This window comes from Amblyomma mixtum, chromosome 1, assembly GCF_055824585.1.
Source record: "Amblyomma mixtum isolate Tamu chromosome 1, ASM5582458v1, whole genome shotgun sequence".
NCBI lineage: Eukaryota > Metazoa > Arthropoda > Arachnida > Ixodida > Ixodidae > Amblyomma > Amblyomma mixtum.
Window position 1 is genome coordinate 327,172,866 of NC_143012.1, and position 16,922 is coordinate 327,189,787.

The 16,922-nt window shown below is 47.8% G+C and overlaps 1 protein-coding gene across 1 annotated transcript; it reads right to left on the reverse strand.

The window, feature by feature from the left end:
• Positions 1-1,811: 1,811 nt before the first annotated feature.
• Positions 1,812-2,381, reverse strand: LOC149372821 (uncharacterized). The gene has a single exon (XM_089587611.1). The coding sequence runs from the start codon at positions 2,379-2,381 to the stop codon at positions 1,857-1,859; it is 525 nt and encodes a 174-aa protein (XP_089443737.1). The 3' UTR covers positions 1,812-1,856.
• Positions 2,382-16,922: the final 14,541 nt, after the last annotated feature.

The following is a 16,922-nucleotide window of genomic DNA, read 5'->3' on the forward strand; positions in this document are numbered from 1 at the left end:
GTTGTTTCGTTCACTGTAATAACTACATAATACGAATGCACACAGGACTCCGAGGACTTGATTTGTAAAGAACGTTTATTTTCTCTCTCACACACACACACACACACACACGCACACGCACACACACACGCACACACACGCACACACACGCACACACACACACGCACGCGCGCGCGCACACACACACACACACACACACACACACACACAAAGACTCGTACGAAAGATTGCGGGTATTTACAACATTTTCACTTAATATACTACACAAAAGCTTCTGCTCTACAACAAGGTCGGCTACTGCGAACGAATGGCATTTGTCAAAACTTCTCCCCGGTGTATGTGAACGGAGGCGCTTTAAGAAAATGCACGTTTTATTTTCGCGAGAGTTCACGATCATTTGAGGACAATGCAAAGGAAAGAAAAGTAGGCTGAAGTGAAAGGGTATGTTTTATTCGGTGAACTGTGCCTACAGTTAAAAGAAGTTCCATACGTCGTGCGATGGTCAAGAAGAGGGAATATTTTCTGCAATACCTTCCGCTTCCTATTAGAACAGGAAATATCTTTGTCAACAAGCACACTTTTCTTATTTTCGTTTTTACATTTTATGATATCGATGCGGTGTGAATAGCACGGGAGAAAAATAGGTCGAAAGGAGAGAGGGAAGGGAGGGCACTCCGTTAAATAGATTTACTGAGCGCCTAAATTGGAGTTCGATATATTGCGCAAAATTTCTACACATTTACACGAGATTTTCAAGAAGGTAATCTGAGTGTTCCATATTTCTAGTAATCTGAATATCCGGCTTTGATATATTCGGGCTTGACTCAAACTATAAATGCCGATGCCTTAAAACTAAATTTTGCGATTGAATGTAGATGCCTTGGAACAATTTATGATCTTTGGTGCCAACTGTTGCCGGATATTGTGGGCCTCGGGAGCTTGCCAAGCTGCGGCTTTTTTTGTCTTAGGCCCACTGCTGTCTGTAGCAGCAAATAAATTGAAACTGATTTACATTTCGATGTACACGCGCAGGACGTAATTAGGTTTTTGGACTTCAAATTTGCTGATCTTTCCCAACCTTGAATGTTGGGCATACCTACCTCACGTAAGTTCCTTATTGTAATTTTACTCGGCACTTTGCTTCATAAGCCTGCGCTCTATGGCCGCAGACGTTCTGCCGCTGTGAAAATACATCGTAGAAAGAACTACAGCGGTTACCAGCTGCAACAACGGTGTTTTTTTTAAATCCTGCATGCATGCAGTGCAGGGTTCCCGCCAAACGTGGAGTGGTCGGTAGGAGAATAAATGCTGCAAAAAGAATCGCGTGCTTTTTGAGCTGAAGAGAGAAAGAAGACGAAAACTAACAAGGGTTAAAAAGAAGGAATGGTGAAGCGGTCCTCTCAGGAACTTCCGAATCTGCAGGCGCGTGAAAATTTCGGTGAAAGAACCGGCTGCAAAAAAAAAAAAAAAAAAAAAAACCTCAGCATGTCTTCCAGCCCGCTCGCTAACCGCGGAGGGGTGCCTGCTCGAGGGAACAAAGGGGTGCTACTGGTACCGCCTGTGCGCCTGTAGGGAATGGAGGGGAGGGGGGGGGGGGGGGGTTGTCAGGTGATGCAGCAGGTGCGGCATGCACCGACACCAAGACGGCTCTAATCGCGAAAGGAAAGGTCCCGGAGGAATGCACCGCCTGCACAAGGGGAATGCAGAGGTAAAAAGCAGTGCATTTAGGTGATACAGTTGAGCCCACTTATAACGAACTTGATCGTCACGCGAAATTTGTTCGTTGTATCCAAAGTTCGTTGTAAGTGGACCACCTATAATACGGGCAAAAAGAGCAAGCGAGACGAAAGTTAACTTTATTTTTGAAAAAAGTCCGTGATGCATGTCTGCTTCTTCAAAGCTGATCGCATCACTGCCGTTTCTAATTTTTCTAGCGCGGTAATATGTTCATCGCCAAGGCCTCTGCTGCACACGAGTTCCTTAAGCGACGCGATGTAACCGATCGTGGTTGAAGCGTTCACAGCAACCGGCGGTAGAGCAGCATCCTCGTCATCGTCCTCGTCGGTCTCTGGGTAGTCAAGAAGGGCTCGCACTTCACGCACAATAGCTTCGTCAGTGCATGGCTCCGCAATGTCGGCGTCGTCATCAGCAGAAACGAAATCGTCCCAGGCAACGTCAGGTCCGGCCAGCTGCGTGTCAACGACGCATTGCCACAAGTCCTCGTACGACCGGCCTTCCGGTGGGTTATCTACGGCGTCCTCGGTGCCTGGGCCCATAAAACACGCCTTGCGGAAGCAACTTGCTATGCACTCCGCGGTGAGTTCCATCCACGCCGCTTTCAACATCTCCACGGCGGCAAGCAAGCTGATGCGAACTGGCATGGCAGCGAGACCGGGAGTCAGCGATCCACTTCAGCAGTGCGTCCTCAACGTCCGCGTAGGTCGCCTTCCGAAGGCGCTTTCTAGTCGTCAGGTCGACATTCACGGTAGCACCAAGAATCTTTTTCTTGCCCTTAGCAATGGTTGAAGTGGTCGACTTCGACAGTCCGTACTTCTTGGCCAGTTCGCAGTTTTTTGCACCTTGAGCAAGTTCAATCGCCATCTTCGTTGCGATGTCGACAGCTTTCCTTTTAGCACCTGAAGAGGTCGGCGTACAGTCCTCCATCGCACCAGGCGCAAGTAAAGCCCTTGGGCTCGCGCGTTGAGGCAGCCTTCAACTCCCCGATCTGGGAAAGGCACGGATGCGGCAACGATGTCAACGCAGTGCCATCGCACAGAAAGAATCGACGGCGCGCAATGCCCTCAGCGCGGGGTGGCAACGGAGGAACAAATCACGTGGATGCATCACAGCGACGCGGGCGGCGCCACTTTCTCTTTCGTCACCACGCGCGCGCGCTTTTTCGTTTTCATTTTTCAACGCGCGCTTTTTCTTTTTTTACTTTATTTTACGGGGGCCCGACAGCTTCGCGTTCGCTCTAACCGAGTGTTGAGGCCAGAACAGTTCGTTCTATGTGAGACACTGTGCCATTGCCCCAATATATATTTTGACGGTAGCACCGCCCTCGTTCGTACTAAGCGAGCGTTCGTTATATCTGCGGCTGTTATAAGTGGGCTCGACTGTACATACATGCTGGTGAACAGCGCAAAAAGGCGGGACAACGACAAGACAAGCGCTGACTATCAACTGGGTTTATTTAAAAGCGGAAGGGTATATATACGAAAACATAACACAAAGAAGTAAGAAGATAGTGTGAAAAGGGCCGTGAAAATCAAAAACTATGTCACATGGGAAGTGATGTATGCTAATTACTTGTTGCTAAGTGTCACGGAAGGATTGCTGATGCATTCGTCACCTTGCCTGTGGATGTGATGCGCTTCCATTATTTCGCGCGTGAGCTTATCTTTATGGCAGAACAGAACTTCGGTTTTCTTGCACTCAGATGTGTACTTGCACTTTTTGTAGCGGAACTTTGTGCGCGGAAGCCCGCCATTTTGTTCCGATTTCCTTTCTTGCTCCCTTGTACGTACAAGCTTGTACAAGCTTGTACGTGTCCGCTGTGCTGATATGTCAACCAAGGCAGATAAAACGGTGCAGGAAATCTGGCTGCAACGGTACAGCGAGGTTATAGAAAAATGGGCAGTGATGGAGCGCATGCTCCAGCCTCCTTTTCTCCTCCTCCAGATAGTAGCACAAGCTGCTTCTTTTCTCTCATGAACAAGAACTAAATAACATCTGCACATGTCCTCATTGTTTTCTGTTATTTTTACTTTTTTTTTTTTTTGCATCGCATCGCTGAAAAGCAAACCGGGATGCCGAGAGGATTTTGAAAGATTGACCAGTCCTCCGGTACTCGAGATCTAGAGAATTTAAAGACTCTTTTTGCACTTTGCTTCAGCGCATACGCCGCCGCATCTGACAGCATAGGCCAGTCCGCCGCAAAGAAACCTGGGTACTAAAAAAGCACAAACGCAAAACAGGTCTGGAGTGCGCATTTAAGCCGCGGCGATTTCGGTCTGGAGCAGCACCGGTGAGCACCGATTTCATTCGACATATATCGTGAAGAAGGGCTGACGGAAACATTTTAAGCTTTGACTGCTTGACAATTAAAGTAGTGGCGGCTTGAAAGTCCGTAACTGCTGCCATTTCGGGTGCCACAAATAATAGTAGCTGCAGGTACCGGCTGTACATACATATAGCTCTACGTCTCCACAAAGTTTCTGTTCACACTGCCATTTTAATGGGCTCCGACAACTACTGATCGTAAGTGTTTCAGGCGTGGAATCGTACAGGAAAAAGATGTTTGTGTTCCTTTCTCGGGAAGTGCTTCTGCGGTAATGTGGTCGCAGCTGGAAAAAATTAACTCTTGAACGCGACTTACGACTGTCAAAATCATGGCTCACCGGTGGTGCTCCAGAAGTCACCAGGGCTCAAATGCACACTCGAAAACATCATATATTTGGTCACAGATTTCCTAATCATTCAATTGTACTTGTGCTTATAATCTAAAGGAAATATATGCAGGTTTATATCGCGCTTGACAAAGACAATTCGACCGCAGCGGTAGACAGAACATTATTTATAGCACACAGGTATATGAATAGCGCAGCATGTATCACGCGTCCTGGGGCAATACGCTGTCTGAAACAAAGAACACGCGAGTGAAAAATCTGGTGTGTATACCGACCTGACAAACAGGAGCTGCAGCAGGAACGTAGAAAACCAGCGAAAAGGACGCATTCACAAGGAGGAGAAGTACACAGGACCTGTTCAAAGTTCCAGCGTTGTCCTGTGTACTTCTCCTCCTTGTGAATGCGTCCTTTTCGCTGGTTTTCTACGTACCATGCACCAACTGGCCCAACAAGCTACGCTTCTTCAATACTGCAGCAGGAAGCGCTATGGAAAGCCGAACGGTGGTAGCATCTCTCGGGCGGTAACCGAGGCGGCCGCATGTCGGCAACACCCTACGGGGATACTACTCGCTTCGCGGCCAGGAACTAGAAGGCCCTCAACTAGTAGTGGCTCATTATTACAAAAATACAAAAAGAAAGGAAACGATGTTGCCGGCGGCGGCAATTACTAATATTAGCTGCTGCCAGCGTAAATAAAGCGACAGGGAGAGGATATCAAGGAGAAGTACAGAGGGAAGTGATAGCGAGAAAGGTCAAGGGAGGTACATTGTTTACAATATCTACAAAAGTGCAAGTTTGCGCCGCTCGAGCGCGAGTGTCCAGACACTGCCTGAATTATAACCGCGCGCGAGCGACCGCTGCGCTGATTTATAACAGAGAAACACTGTTATTACAAATCTGCACGTACGTAGCGCGCCGTGTCTCTAATGGATCGCGCGCGGGGCACTTCACAAGTGGCCGGGGGTAGGCGCTCGGTTTACGTCACAAATGCACTACTTAAATAGGGCTGCAGAGATATAAATGCTGAGAAGAAGAGAACGGGTGTTTTGTCGAATGCATGTGCAGAAGGAAGATGTCCGTCCAAATACCACAGTAGCAGTTAAAAGAATATAGGCACTTAACTTTTGGGTTCGTGCTTTTTTTTTAATGATGTGTAATGCATTATTATACATGGATTACCATCTGATGCTCTCCTATGGCCGCTAAATAATTTGTCATCATATTTCTTTCTCGTGATGTTTCGGTTTTGGTTCCAACAGCCGAACGAGGACTGTGACGTCAAAGTGCGGTTATAGGTCACGTGAAGTCATGAAAAAAACTGCAGTATAATCGCTGCTTCCACATTCGTTATCATTTCGGCTCTTGAGGAGTGTTGTTGCTGTTGTTGTTTCAGACAACTATGTCGTTTGGGGAGATTTGAGCAACCCCACATCATATGCGTGAGGTTGGCTGACTGAGGGCAGAATTTACATGTACCCGTGTACTTGTCTGGGTAAATGTGCGAGTAAATTGTGGGATGAGGGTACGTATTTGTCTGTAAGCGGCGCCAGCGGCCCCATCGGCCGTTCGGCCTAGCTCGGCGTTGGGCGTTGCTGGTCACCGGCGTGGTCCGATGCGCGAAGTCTCGTAAAAAGCACGAAACACGTCGCGCAGGGGAAATAAGATTTCACACTGTGCAGAAACACTTGTCCGATTCATTGATAACGTTGATTGGTGCGGATGACGAAGCTTTCCGGTCGATCTAGGTAGATTGTGACGGAGCCCATGCAAAGCACATCTGCACCACCGAACTACCGACCGGCGTCCCCTTGAGGAAGGCTGGCTTCAGCACTGTACGCAGCGAATTAAAACGATGAGGCAGCGATTATATCGGCGTTTTTTCGTGCCTCATGTGACATAAAACCCTTCTTTGAAGTCACAGCATCGTTCGGCTGCCGCGTTTCGATTAAGGCCCAACGCAAAAGGCGCCCGTATGCTCTGCGATTAAAGATCCCCCAGGTGGTCTAAATTATTCCGGAGACTTCCACTACGGCAGCTCTTTCTCTCTTTCTTCTTTCACTCCAACCTTCCTCCCTTCCCTTGCCACATGGTGATTCACGCGTAGTAGTGCCTTTTGCATCATTGTAGAGAAGAAAACATGCTACTACAATTAAGTGCCTATACTCATTAAAGATGCTTTTTTTCCCCCGCTGCATACTGCCCTGCAGTACTCAGTACCCTAACCGCCCGTTTTGGCTACGTATGTACAACAAGGTCACTGTGACCGCATATGCAGTTGAAATCCCCTATGAAAACTGCATGAAAGTCACAATGAAAGAGAGCGCAAATATTGTCAACTAAGATAAATACTCGCCTTTGCTGTTCACTGAAAGTATAGAGTGAAAACGTTGATATGTCGTTAATTGTCCCTCCAGCTCTTTAAGCAGGTTGATTGAAACTACGTGTCAGTGATTATATTGCAATTTTTTTTCTCCTTACGCGATCTAAACACTTCTTACACGCCATAGCCGTCGTTCGGTTGAAGAAACCGAAATCGAAATGCAGGCAAGAAGAGATTCAATTTTAAATTATTTAGCGGTCGTATGGCAATACCTCGGAGTGATCCTTGTATACTGGTATCTAATCATAATTTGAAAAGAGAAATAACTCCTCCCTGTTAATCGTTGAAAGCGGCCGAGCGTGCGCATCCGCAGTTACTTGGACATTACACCGTGAGTGACGCTGCACAAAACTGGTACGCAGATTACGAAATAAAGATTTCTCTACTTTACTATCAACGAATGCACCTCACACTGTTTAGTGCTGGAATTCTTTCTCTGCAATTTACCTTATAAGCCACAAGCCTCAATAAACCAGAGAATTCTTTTTTCTAATTTTTCCCCGTGGCAACAGCGCGCATATAGCAGACTTGAATCAAGCCCCCCAAAATAAATAAACGTCCAATACTTTTTCTCCTTAACTCACATTGTAAGCAATGCCTCATCCTTGCTGCTGCTTCGCCCAAAGTGTACTTCATCCGCCAATGAGGAAAGAACAGCCCGACGCAGTCTTGTCACGGCCGCTCTTGGCTACGCACGGGCCCGAGTCTAGTCCGGGCATGCAGCTTCAATCCCGGGCCCGGCCCAGCTAAACAGCGTATTTTCAGCCCGTACAGTGCTCTGATAAGCACTGCTGTTTTTGCGAACTTGGGTTGCAGGTAAGTGGAGGCGTCACAAGAGGATGCCTGAAGGTTTATACTGCGAATATACGACTTCTGTAGAGTGCGTCCACTCATTTATGACAAATGTTATTCTTTTCAGTGATATCTCGAAAACTGTAAGCACGGAAAGCTTGTGGGCTAATTCTGGGGGTACTTATCTGAAAGAAGTATGTCACATTGCATCTACAAACCTATATGACATTCCCCGACATGTCTTCCACAGTTAAATAAACATTATCGCGCAAGCATCAATAAAGCACAGAACAGCAGAAACTTTGGCGATTTTAAAAAAAATTGTTTTATTGTGATATTGCGCGCCATATTATTATTCATAAGCTTCAAAAAATGTTTTACATCTAACGAGCACTTTTTACGCGCTTTGCTGTTTTCCCCAAGTGTGATTATGTATAAGGTGAAATATCCATTAAGGACATGCCTGAAAATGTTTAGAGAACGTCACTACTTGCTGTAGTTTTATCTCAGAAAAAAAAAAAATACAACCGTAACTGGCTTACGCCGCGTTCTGCGCAAACTTATCTACTAAATGATACATAATTCACTCATATAACCCCTACAGACCAGGAAATATACCTGTTCAAAATTTAAGAAAGCACAGAACAAAGATATTTCATGTCGACCTAAATAAAATTGTGGAGGCAGTGAAGGTATTTGAATAACAGGCCCTTGAGACCTTTACCGAAACATTGACAGTTTTTTTAATGTAGGTTGATGACTGGTTCTCTAATTAATGAGGCTTACGATGGTGGCTTTCTGAATTCCTTTAATTCCAGCCAGCCAGCCATCCAGCCCCCCCCCCCCCCCCTAAGCACGAAAAAAAAAACGGTCTGCCTTCGGGGGATGCACCTGTGAGAAGAAAGGCGGAACGCCTGGCCTCTTCCTCGCTTTGAAAATTGACACAGACCTGGCGCTGACCGCAGTTCCTCTCTACCCCCAACGTCGGCGCAAATCCTCTACCATCCCACGCAAAAATGCAGAAGAGGAAAAAAAAACGTAAATTCAGTACAGCCGCAACGACGTGCCAGGGCTGCACGTGTCCCCCGTTCCCCTTTCAGCCCCATTGTTCTCCCCACCCTTGTAGCAGTGTAGAAGAATGTAGTATTTTCCGAACTTCGACACTCGTTTCTGTGAGCGGGCCACAGCCGCAAGAGGCTTCCGGAATTCTCTTGACAGCCGGCTGCAGGTGCTCATCAAGCAAGGCCTGCCTGATCAAGGCGCAGCTGGGACCAGACTGAGCACGGAGACAAATAGCTTCTTTAATTTCTACGCTTGGTAATGTGGCACTTTAATAGAAATCGCCTCTTCACGAGCTAGGAGCCACGCATTAAAAATCACTGCACCTTCTCGTCAACTTTCGCACGACAAGCCTTTATCGAATCAGTACAAAGAGCTATGCCTGGAACGAATAAACATGATCATGCAAGATTACTAAGCTGAATTCACTAGCGCTTTTGTACCCTCATCGTTTATGCGAAGCATCAAAGTTCCACAGCGCCCATTTCGGTTAAGACTTGCATATAGGACGGGGGAAATTCTCCAATGCGCTATGATCAAAGAAAGAAAATGGGTTTACATCACAAATGCATCCAAATGCTGCGGAGATATAAATGCGGACAGGAGCACGCGTGTTCTGCAGAATACACGTATAGAAGGAAGGTGTCCGCTTGAATGCCATAGTAGCAGGGTTTTTGGCACGGAAATGTTATTGTCGTGAAAATAAACGCGTCATCAGATTTGAAATGTCGCTTTTTTTTTTTTTTTTGGAGAACACGGCCGAATCTTGGATCGGAATGCCTCCGCTCCCTCCCTGAAGCGAATGTGTCGAAGAAAACCGCAGCCGCTGGTGTCCGCGGCTGAGCGGGCGTCCAAAGGTACGCGACGGCATGCATTCGAGCACGCAAATTTCTACAGATACTTAAGCGCGCGTGCTAAAATTTGTACAGTGGTGTCGAAGTGAAACTTTCCTGATTTCAACAGAATGGTCAGCGTCGCTGTTCTCGCAGACCTCCTTGCACAGTGGTGTTTGCCACTTGTTGATCACATTTGCTTTCGCGTCGAGGGATACGCGGCGGCGCGCCGCCGCTTCAACGCTCCTTGTATCTCCAGCCGGGCGGCGCGCCGCCTTGACGTTTTCTGCCGCGCGAATGTCGTTGAAAAAAACGTCGCATGTATCCTGGCCTTTAAACCGCCCTGTAAGTGAAGGGAGGAATGTGGGAGTGAAATAAGAAAAAGAAAGAGGTGCCGTAGCGGAGGTCGAATTATAATTTCGACCACCTGGGGACGTTTAATTTGCACTGACATCGCACAGCACACGGGCGCGTTTTGCGCTTCGCCTTCGTCGAAATGCGGCCGCCGCAGTACGAAGGAAGGCGGTAAATTTCGCTAAGAACCACAAAACAGGCGCATGCGCCGTGCCCTACGTGATCTATACCTACCACGTTTCATGGTTAACTTGGCAAAGAAAGGGCTTAATGAAAAGCAGAAGCGGGACATGGTCAAGGCTTCATTTGGGCTCAACCAGCAGACCAAGGAGGCGCAACTCTGGCAAGACTTTTCTGCTATCACCACAGCGAAACAGCTAAAGTTCTTGAAGAAGAAAACCTATAACAGGCGACACGACGAAACATTTGTGATGATACAGAGCTCAATGACAGCGCTTTATTATTCGTTCTTCATTCAGCAAATACGCGTGGCGACACTCGGAGGGGCACAGACAAATTCTCAACGGCACCTTCTCCATATAGGCCGACCTTCAGCACGCTCACGCCGAGCAGTGCCCAATGCTCCTGCTAATGTACGCTCGGAAGCCTGGGGTCACAAAAAACGGGAGCGCGCAGATTCCATTCCTCTGTTGTGATTGAGGCTCGAGTTGGCCCTGTAGTTCGGCGGACCGCCAGCGTACTGTTCCCTTCGAAAGCATGAAACCCCGCCTAAAAGCATCATCAGGAATGTAGAAGTGATCCTCACGTACGTTCGGCCGCCGATAACGATCCCTCAACAGCGCGAGCATCAAGGCGGCAAACATTGAAGCGAACGCCAGCGTATCGGTTCCATGGACGACTGGCTCACAGGTTCGCTTCCACTTGACTGACTGATCATGTGACGTGTACAGAAACCGAGGTCCCGCCTCCGCGAGATGTCGTCACGTCGACGGTGACGATACGAAGCCAATAGCGCGCACGGACAGCGGGGAAGCGAACAGCGAATCGAACCGTCTCGTGGATTCCCCTCAGTACCCTGAGAGAAGCATGTTTTATACCGTCAATTTTGTCTTGAGAAAGGGCACCAGCCCTTCATAGAGAAGGCAAAGTTTCCTCTTTGACACCCTCTCATCCCATGCGTAAACCACTCACTCTCTACCCCACGTTAACTATCTCCTCTCTCTTTCTGTGGCCCTCACCCCTACCTTTCTTCTCCCGCTCCTCTTTTCAACCCTCTTCAACCTCCAGCGGGAACAGAGCGGGAGGAGTGACCTCTTGAAGTGCTCGCACCCCCCTCATATCCCACCCCCCTCATATCCCACCCCCCTCATATCCCACCCCCCTCATATCCCAGCCTCAATATAAGGACAGGTACGTCCAGCATCGGGACAGACGCCGTGCATACAGCCATCGTGCCAGAACAACTTCGGAGGAGGTGGAAGACGAGCCCTTCCTGGTGTGGGTGAGACAATTGTCCTCTATTACCGTTTTGTCGTTGTTTTACGGTTTTCAGCTCGCTGTTAACTGTGCAGTCGCAGTTGGAAGCTTTTTTGGTGTATTGTACTATGCAGCGCTGGATTAAGGGGGGGTCTAAGGGGGCTGCAGCCCAGGGCCTCACCTGCGGCAGTAGGAGAGGGGGCCCATTTATTCTAACTTGCTTAGTATATGTAACCGCGGGCAATGGAACATAAGCGACCCGTATGAAGTGAGAAAACCAGAACGAGGAGATGGGCCCCCACCTCAAGTAACTTCGTTTACCGTAATCAGCTGGGGGTAGCTTGTCGAGCTGCAAAAACAGGAATCCCCCGCCACCCCGAGAAGCGACATATGCGTTTGCTTACTGATTGCGGAAGGGTTTTCGCGGTCTTCTGTCAATCCTCCCGTCCAGTGGTGTCTGAAGGTGTAGTGTCGGCATCCTGGCGTTGGCATAACATTTGTTTTTACAGACCGGCGAGGCGAGACTCCCGCCTCGCCACCAAGCATTCTGCTGGAACTGATCATAATCCGCTAAAAATCCGCTAATTAATTTTTAAAACCACACATGTATCCGCTAACATGCAGTGCGGTGCTAGATGTAGAAAGACACTTGCTTTGGGCCCTCTACGTGGCTTACAAATGTCAGGAAATGCAACGCTTTAGTGTCACAAGTATGATTAGAGCATGGTAAGCAAAAAACCAGAATGCGCAGCAGAATTTGAATCGGCGTTTACTTGTACGAGTATCATATACAGCTAGACTGTTGAGAAAATAAACGCGCACAGTAGAATGCCTCTCTCAGCTACGCAGGTGGATTGTTCGAGTTCGAATTTCGCACAGATATGACATTTGGTTATCAGAATTATTTTATACAATACCGGAATTTCTTCTTTAGTTTTACCAAATTGAAAAACAAATCAGACTGTGCTAGCTTCTTGGAAGTCCCGAAGTTTCACTTTGTGCTCCGGCGGCCACTAGGAAAGCGAAACACTCGTTTATGGGTTTATGTTTAGGTATATAACTTCCCAAATCTAGTCCAGCTATGAGGAACGCCGTAGTGGAAGGCTCCAGATAATTTCAACTACCTCGAGTTCTTTAAAGTGCACTGATATCGCACAGTGCACGAGCCTCTAACATTTCGCCTCCAGCGAAATGCGACAACCGCGGCCGGGGCAATTTATTTTGTTCGTTCATTTTTGGGAGGGATTGGTTTTGTAGTCAGGTGAAATTTAACTTTTGAGGAAAATAAAAGGCGCAGTAACTGCCTCACTTCTAGGTGGACACCTCAACCGTGTCTTGAGGGGAAGGAGGAAGGTGTGAATGAAAGGAGAGAAAGAGGTGCCGTTGGTTTATTGGTTTTGTGAGGTTTTAACGTTCCAAAGGAACTCAGGCTATGAGAGATGCCGTAGTGAAGGTCTCCGGTATATTTTAGGCCACAAGTATCCCGCAGTACACGGGACTCTAGAATTTCGCCTCCATCGAAATTCGGCCGCCGTGTCCGGGATCGAACTCGCATCTTTCGGGTCAGCAGCCGAGCACCACTGAGCCACCACGGCAACAAAAAAATAAGAGGTGCCGTTGTTGAGGGCTGAGAAATAATTTCGACCACCTGGGGATCTTTAACATCCTCTGATATCGCCCAGCACACGGGCGCCTTTTTGCATTTCGCCTTCATCAAAACGCGGCCGCCGTGCGGCTGGTTTTGAGCCCGGTTACTCGGCTCAGCGCCGGGCACGCTCACCACTGAGCCAGGACTTAAATTCTGCTATTCAAATGTTACCCATGAGGGCAGTAGCAAACGTTCATCGTGTAATCAAATTAATTTAATAACTTTTTACTGGTGTTTCTATTTCCTAGTCGCTACCAGAGCACCCAGCTCAGCTGTAGGAAGCTTGCTCAGCCTGCATTTTTTTTTAATGCGTTAGCATTAAAACAGTGCTGCGAACAAAAATCCCTCTGTCGGCTTGTGTACGGCGTCACTGAAAGAGAAGAGGAGACGACGCGCGCTGCAATGCAGCCCCGCAAGTTGTCGGTCGGCCCACGTGGCTCTTCCGTGGCTTTTCGGCGCTCGGCCATAGACGGACACGTGCCGCGCGTTCCAAGAGTCACGTACGTTGAGTTTTGTGCGCTGTAAAACTAATGCTACTGCGTCACTGTTGCATGAATCCCATTGATCGCACTTCGTTCTTTTTAATACGGGGGAATTACAATGGAACATGCAATATATTCGAGTAGTGTACCAGTGGCCAGGGGAATGAATGGAGAGAAAGTTAGGGGGCCTACATGCGCATTAGCCCAGGGCCCCCATTTTTCTTAATCCGGCCCTGGTGCTATGGCGAAAAAAAAAGCTTCCCGGGAACACTGTCGCTCATCTTTCTGGCTGTGCATGCAAATGTAGTACTTGAGGAAATGCTTCCGTGGACTACGCTTGTCCTATTTCCCGTCTCTTCCATGGCACATCTGGGCGTTTAGGAGTATCTGGAGTTCCCGCTCTAATTAGCGACGCGTTCACCTTCTCGACAGTGCATGCCATTTAATTTGGTCGCGTCTTTTGTACGGACTGCCTGCAGGTGGTCTCGGGAGTATATCGAAATAGGTATTCTGTCAGCAGTGCCATCGCTTCTGTCACGGGATCTGTGTTTTCATATTCCCGCGGCTGCATTACTGTTGCCGAGTGTGATTTGCCGATGGATGGATGATAATGGATGATAATGGCTTTACCCTTTGTACCGGGCTTTGTACCGGGCTTACCCTTTGTATAGGCTAGGTAGCTTTCGCCACCTAGCCTATACTTCCCCATTGTTAATTTATTTTTATTTTCCCTTTCTTTCACTTTCGCTCTTGCAATGTCTAGTCTGGCTATCCTTTTCTCCTCCGAATTCACCCCTCCCTTGATTTCCGCCACCAATCCTCCAACCTCCCCTTCGTCAATGTCACGCTTTTCCCAAAAGTGACGTCAGGGCTTCTCCTTAGTTCTTTCCTTCCTCCACGCCTAGCGCCGATTTTTCCTGCATTCTTTCTTTCCCCATCTTTCTTTCCGTCTCCTTTACCTCCGCTTTCACGTTAGTATTTTGTTGCGTCCCATCCCTCACCTGCAAATACTTCGTTCTTAGCTTTCAGGTTATATTTGTCCATTTTGTGTTAATACTTTTCATGTATAGATACTTGCACACCTTTTTTGCCCACCTTTTTTCCTCCATTTGGGTTAGTCTGATCATATTTCAGTTTGCTGATTGCCTCCCGAACCTCGAACAACGCCCAACCCATATCTCCCTGGACTCCCTCATTCGGAGTATTCCCATGGGCTCCCAAGGCTAGCCTTCCTACACTTCTTTGTCTGACCTCTAGCCCTGACTGTACTTCTGATTTCATGCACAGGACTGCATTTCCAAATGTGAGACCCGGTACCATGATTACCTTCCATACCCCTCTAACCACCTCATACCTATTAGAGCTCCATAGTGCTCTGTTTCATAATGTCTGAATTTTAGCTAGTTCCTGCAGCCTATCTCGCTTGTCTGCTAGTAGAACAATGTCATCCGCATATATTAGTCCAGCCAACACTTGGTTTACCTTCTGACCATCCTGCATATAACTCACTAATCTCTTACAACCTCTTTTCCATTTGGCTCACATATACCATGAAAAGAATTGGTGATAGTGGGCAGCCCTGCCTTAGCCCTCTCTTAATTTTAGCTCAGAGTCCCTTGGCCCAGAGTCCCATCTATCCATCCAACCGGAGCCTCTATCACCGCTCGATTTCACCATCAGGTTTCTCACTCTGACCTCTTGCATGTTGCCACTTTGAATGCAGCGGGTTGCCTTCAGGTACACAACGGAGTGACTGAGGTTTTAGTCGGCAGTGACAGGGGCCGCTACTAATATTTATACCTGGCTGAAATTACAGACGTGAGGACTGCCCTCTTCCTATTGGCCGCTACATAGATAAATATTGGCATCTCCTCTTTACTGGCGCAGTGGCGCGTGCCACCTTGCAAGGTAACACCACAGCTGATGCGTTAATTTTGCTTCCCTTATATCGGACCGAGAGCTACTGGAAGGTCGGATACGTCCTTTCCGCCATCCAGTTGTATAGCTTTGCAGTGTAGTGGAACATGTTTAATGTTCCGCATTGCTTCCCGCCTGCTACACCAATATCTCCCTGTTCATACATGCTTCTATACTGCCTGGTTCTAAGGCAACCTCATCTAGCCTCAAACAGGACGGTACTGCAGGAGGGCACTGCCTCTTGAGCTATTGTAGTGTTTCTTCCAGATTTCATTCTCACCAGCTTTGCACCCACGCAGTGATTCTCTTGTTCCCCTTTTTTTGCCTCCACTAAGCAGTCTCTGTTCCGCGGACCTTCTTCTTAATCATTATTTCCCTTTTGTCTCTGTTTCCTGTTGCAAGCTTTCTAGTCCTTTTCTTCCATCGCGTGTCCGCGTTCTTACTGTACAAATACCCGACGACTTTTGCTGCTGAACTGGATTGATGATGATTGCCACCTCGGATGGAAGGCCATTCCAGCCGTTGGCTGTTGTAAGCAAGAAAGACTGCTGATGTGTTACAGTGCGAGATTGCTCGGGGTAGACAGCGTTGGGGTGCGAGTTACGGGATATACGATGAGCGCGTGTGATACGGAGGAGGATCGTGGTTAAATGTGTGATAAAATCTATAATACAAGGAACGATTATTATTAATAGAGGGTAAATCATTTATGTCGATAATAGAAGTGGTCCTAAAACGGTACCCTGGGAACGCCAGACAAGACAGAAGAGAGGGATCACGAGTGTGAATTAGCATGGACGAATTGGTAGCGGTCAGGTAGAAAAGCTCGAATCCAATCCAGAACCGAGGGATGACGATTTAGGTGTGAGAGTTAATGTGTCCATTATGCGCTTCATGTTTTTACAGCAAACACTGGTTAATGAAATTGGCCTATGAAGTGGTGAAGATCGGTTACCTTTCTTGAAGGCTGGACTGACCTTCCCGATCCGCCAGTAACCTGGTAATGTGCGCGAAGAAAGCGTCTACTGAAAAAATATATGATACTACAAAGTTCTTAGGATCTAATTTTCAGCGCAGTACCGCATTCGCAAAAGTCAGTTCCGGGACGGTTGCAACCTTCCACAGCTCTCGTATTACTTCATATCGCTTCCTTTCCGCAGATATCCGAGAGGAGTTGTAGCTCGCTATGGCTACCTGACAAAAAGTACCACATCTGCGTACACTAAACTCGAAAGACATTCGGCTATCGTTTTTCTTTGTCGCCTGTGCGCTAAATTAAACCCAGTTCTACTCTCCTCGAGTGGCGAAAGGGGCACCCCGCGAGATCGAGTGAGTCGCCACCTGGCGGCGTTGTGGCGAACCCTCTTTAGTGCGGATGCGATGCCTGCTAGCCAGCACCGTTTACATGAGTGCGCACGGCACACATTCCTGACGACTGTTTTCAGTTTCACGATTTCAGTGCGTTCCTATTGACTTTACGGCCTCTTGCGAAAGAGATGTGAACACGATATCATCCTGGCCTGCAACAATGAATGCAATAATTGTTTATATCTAGTACGCCATGCTGGATCGGCATCCTCGGTTTGCCCTAGACACTTCATATTCTTTGGC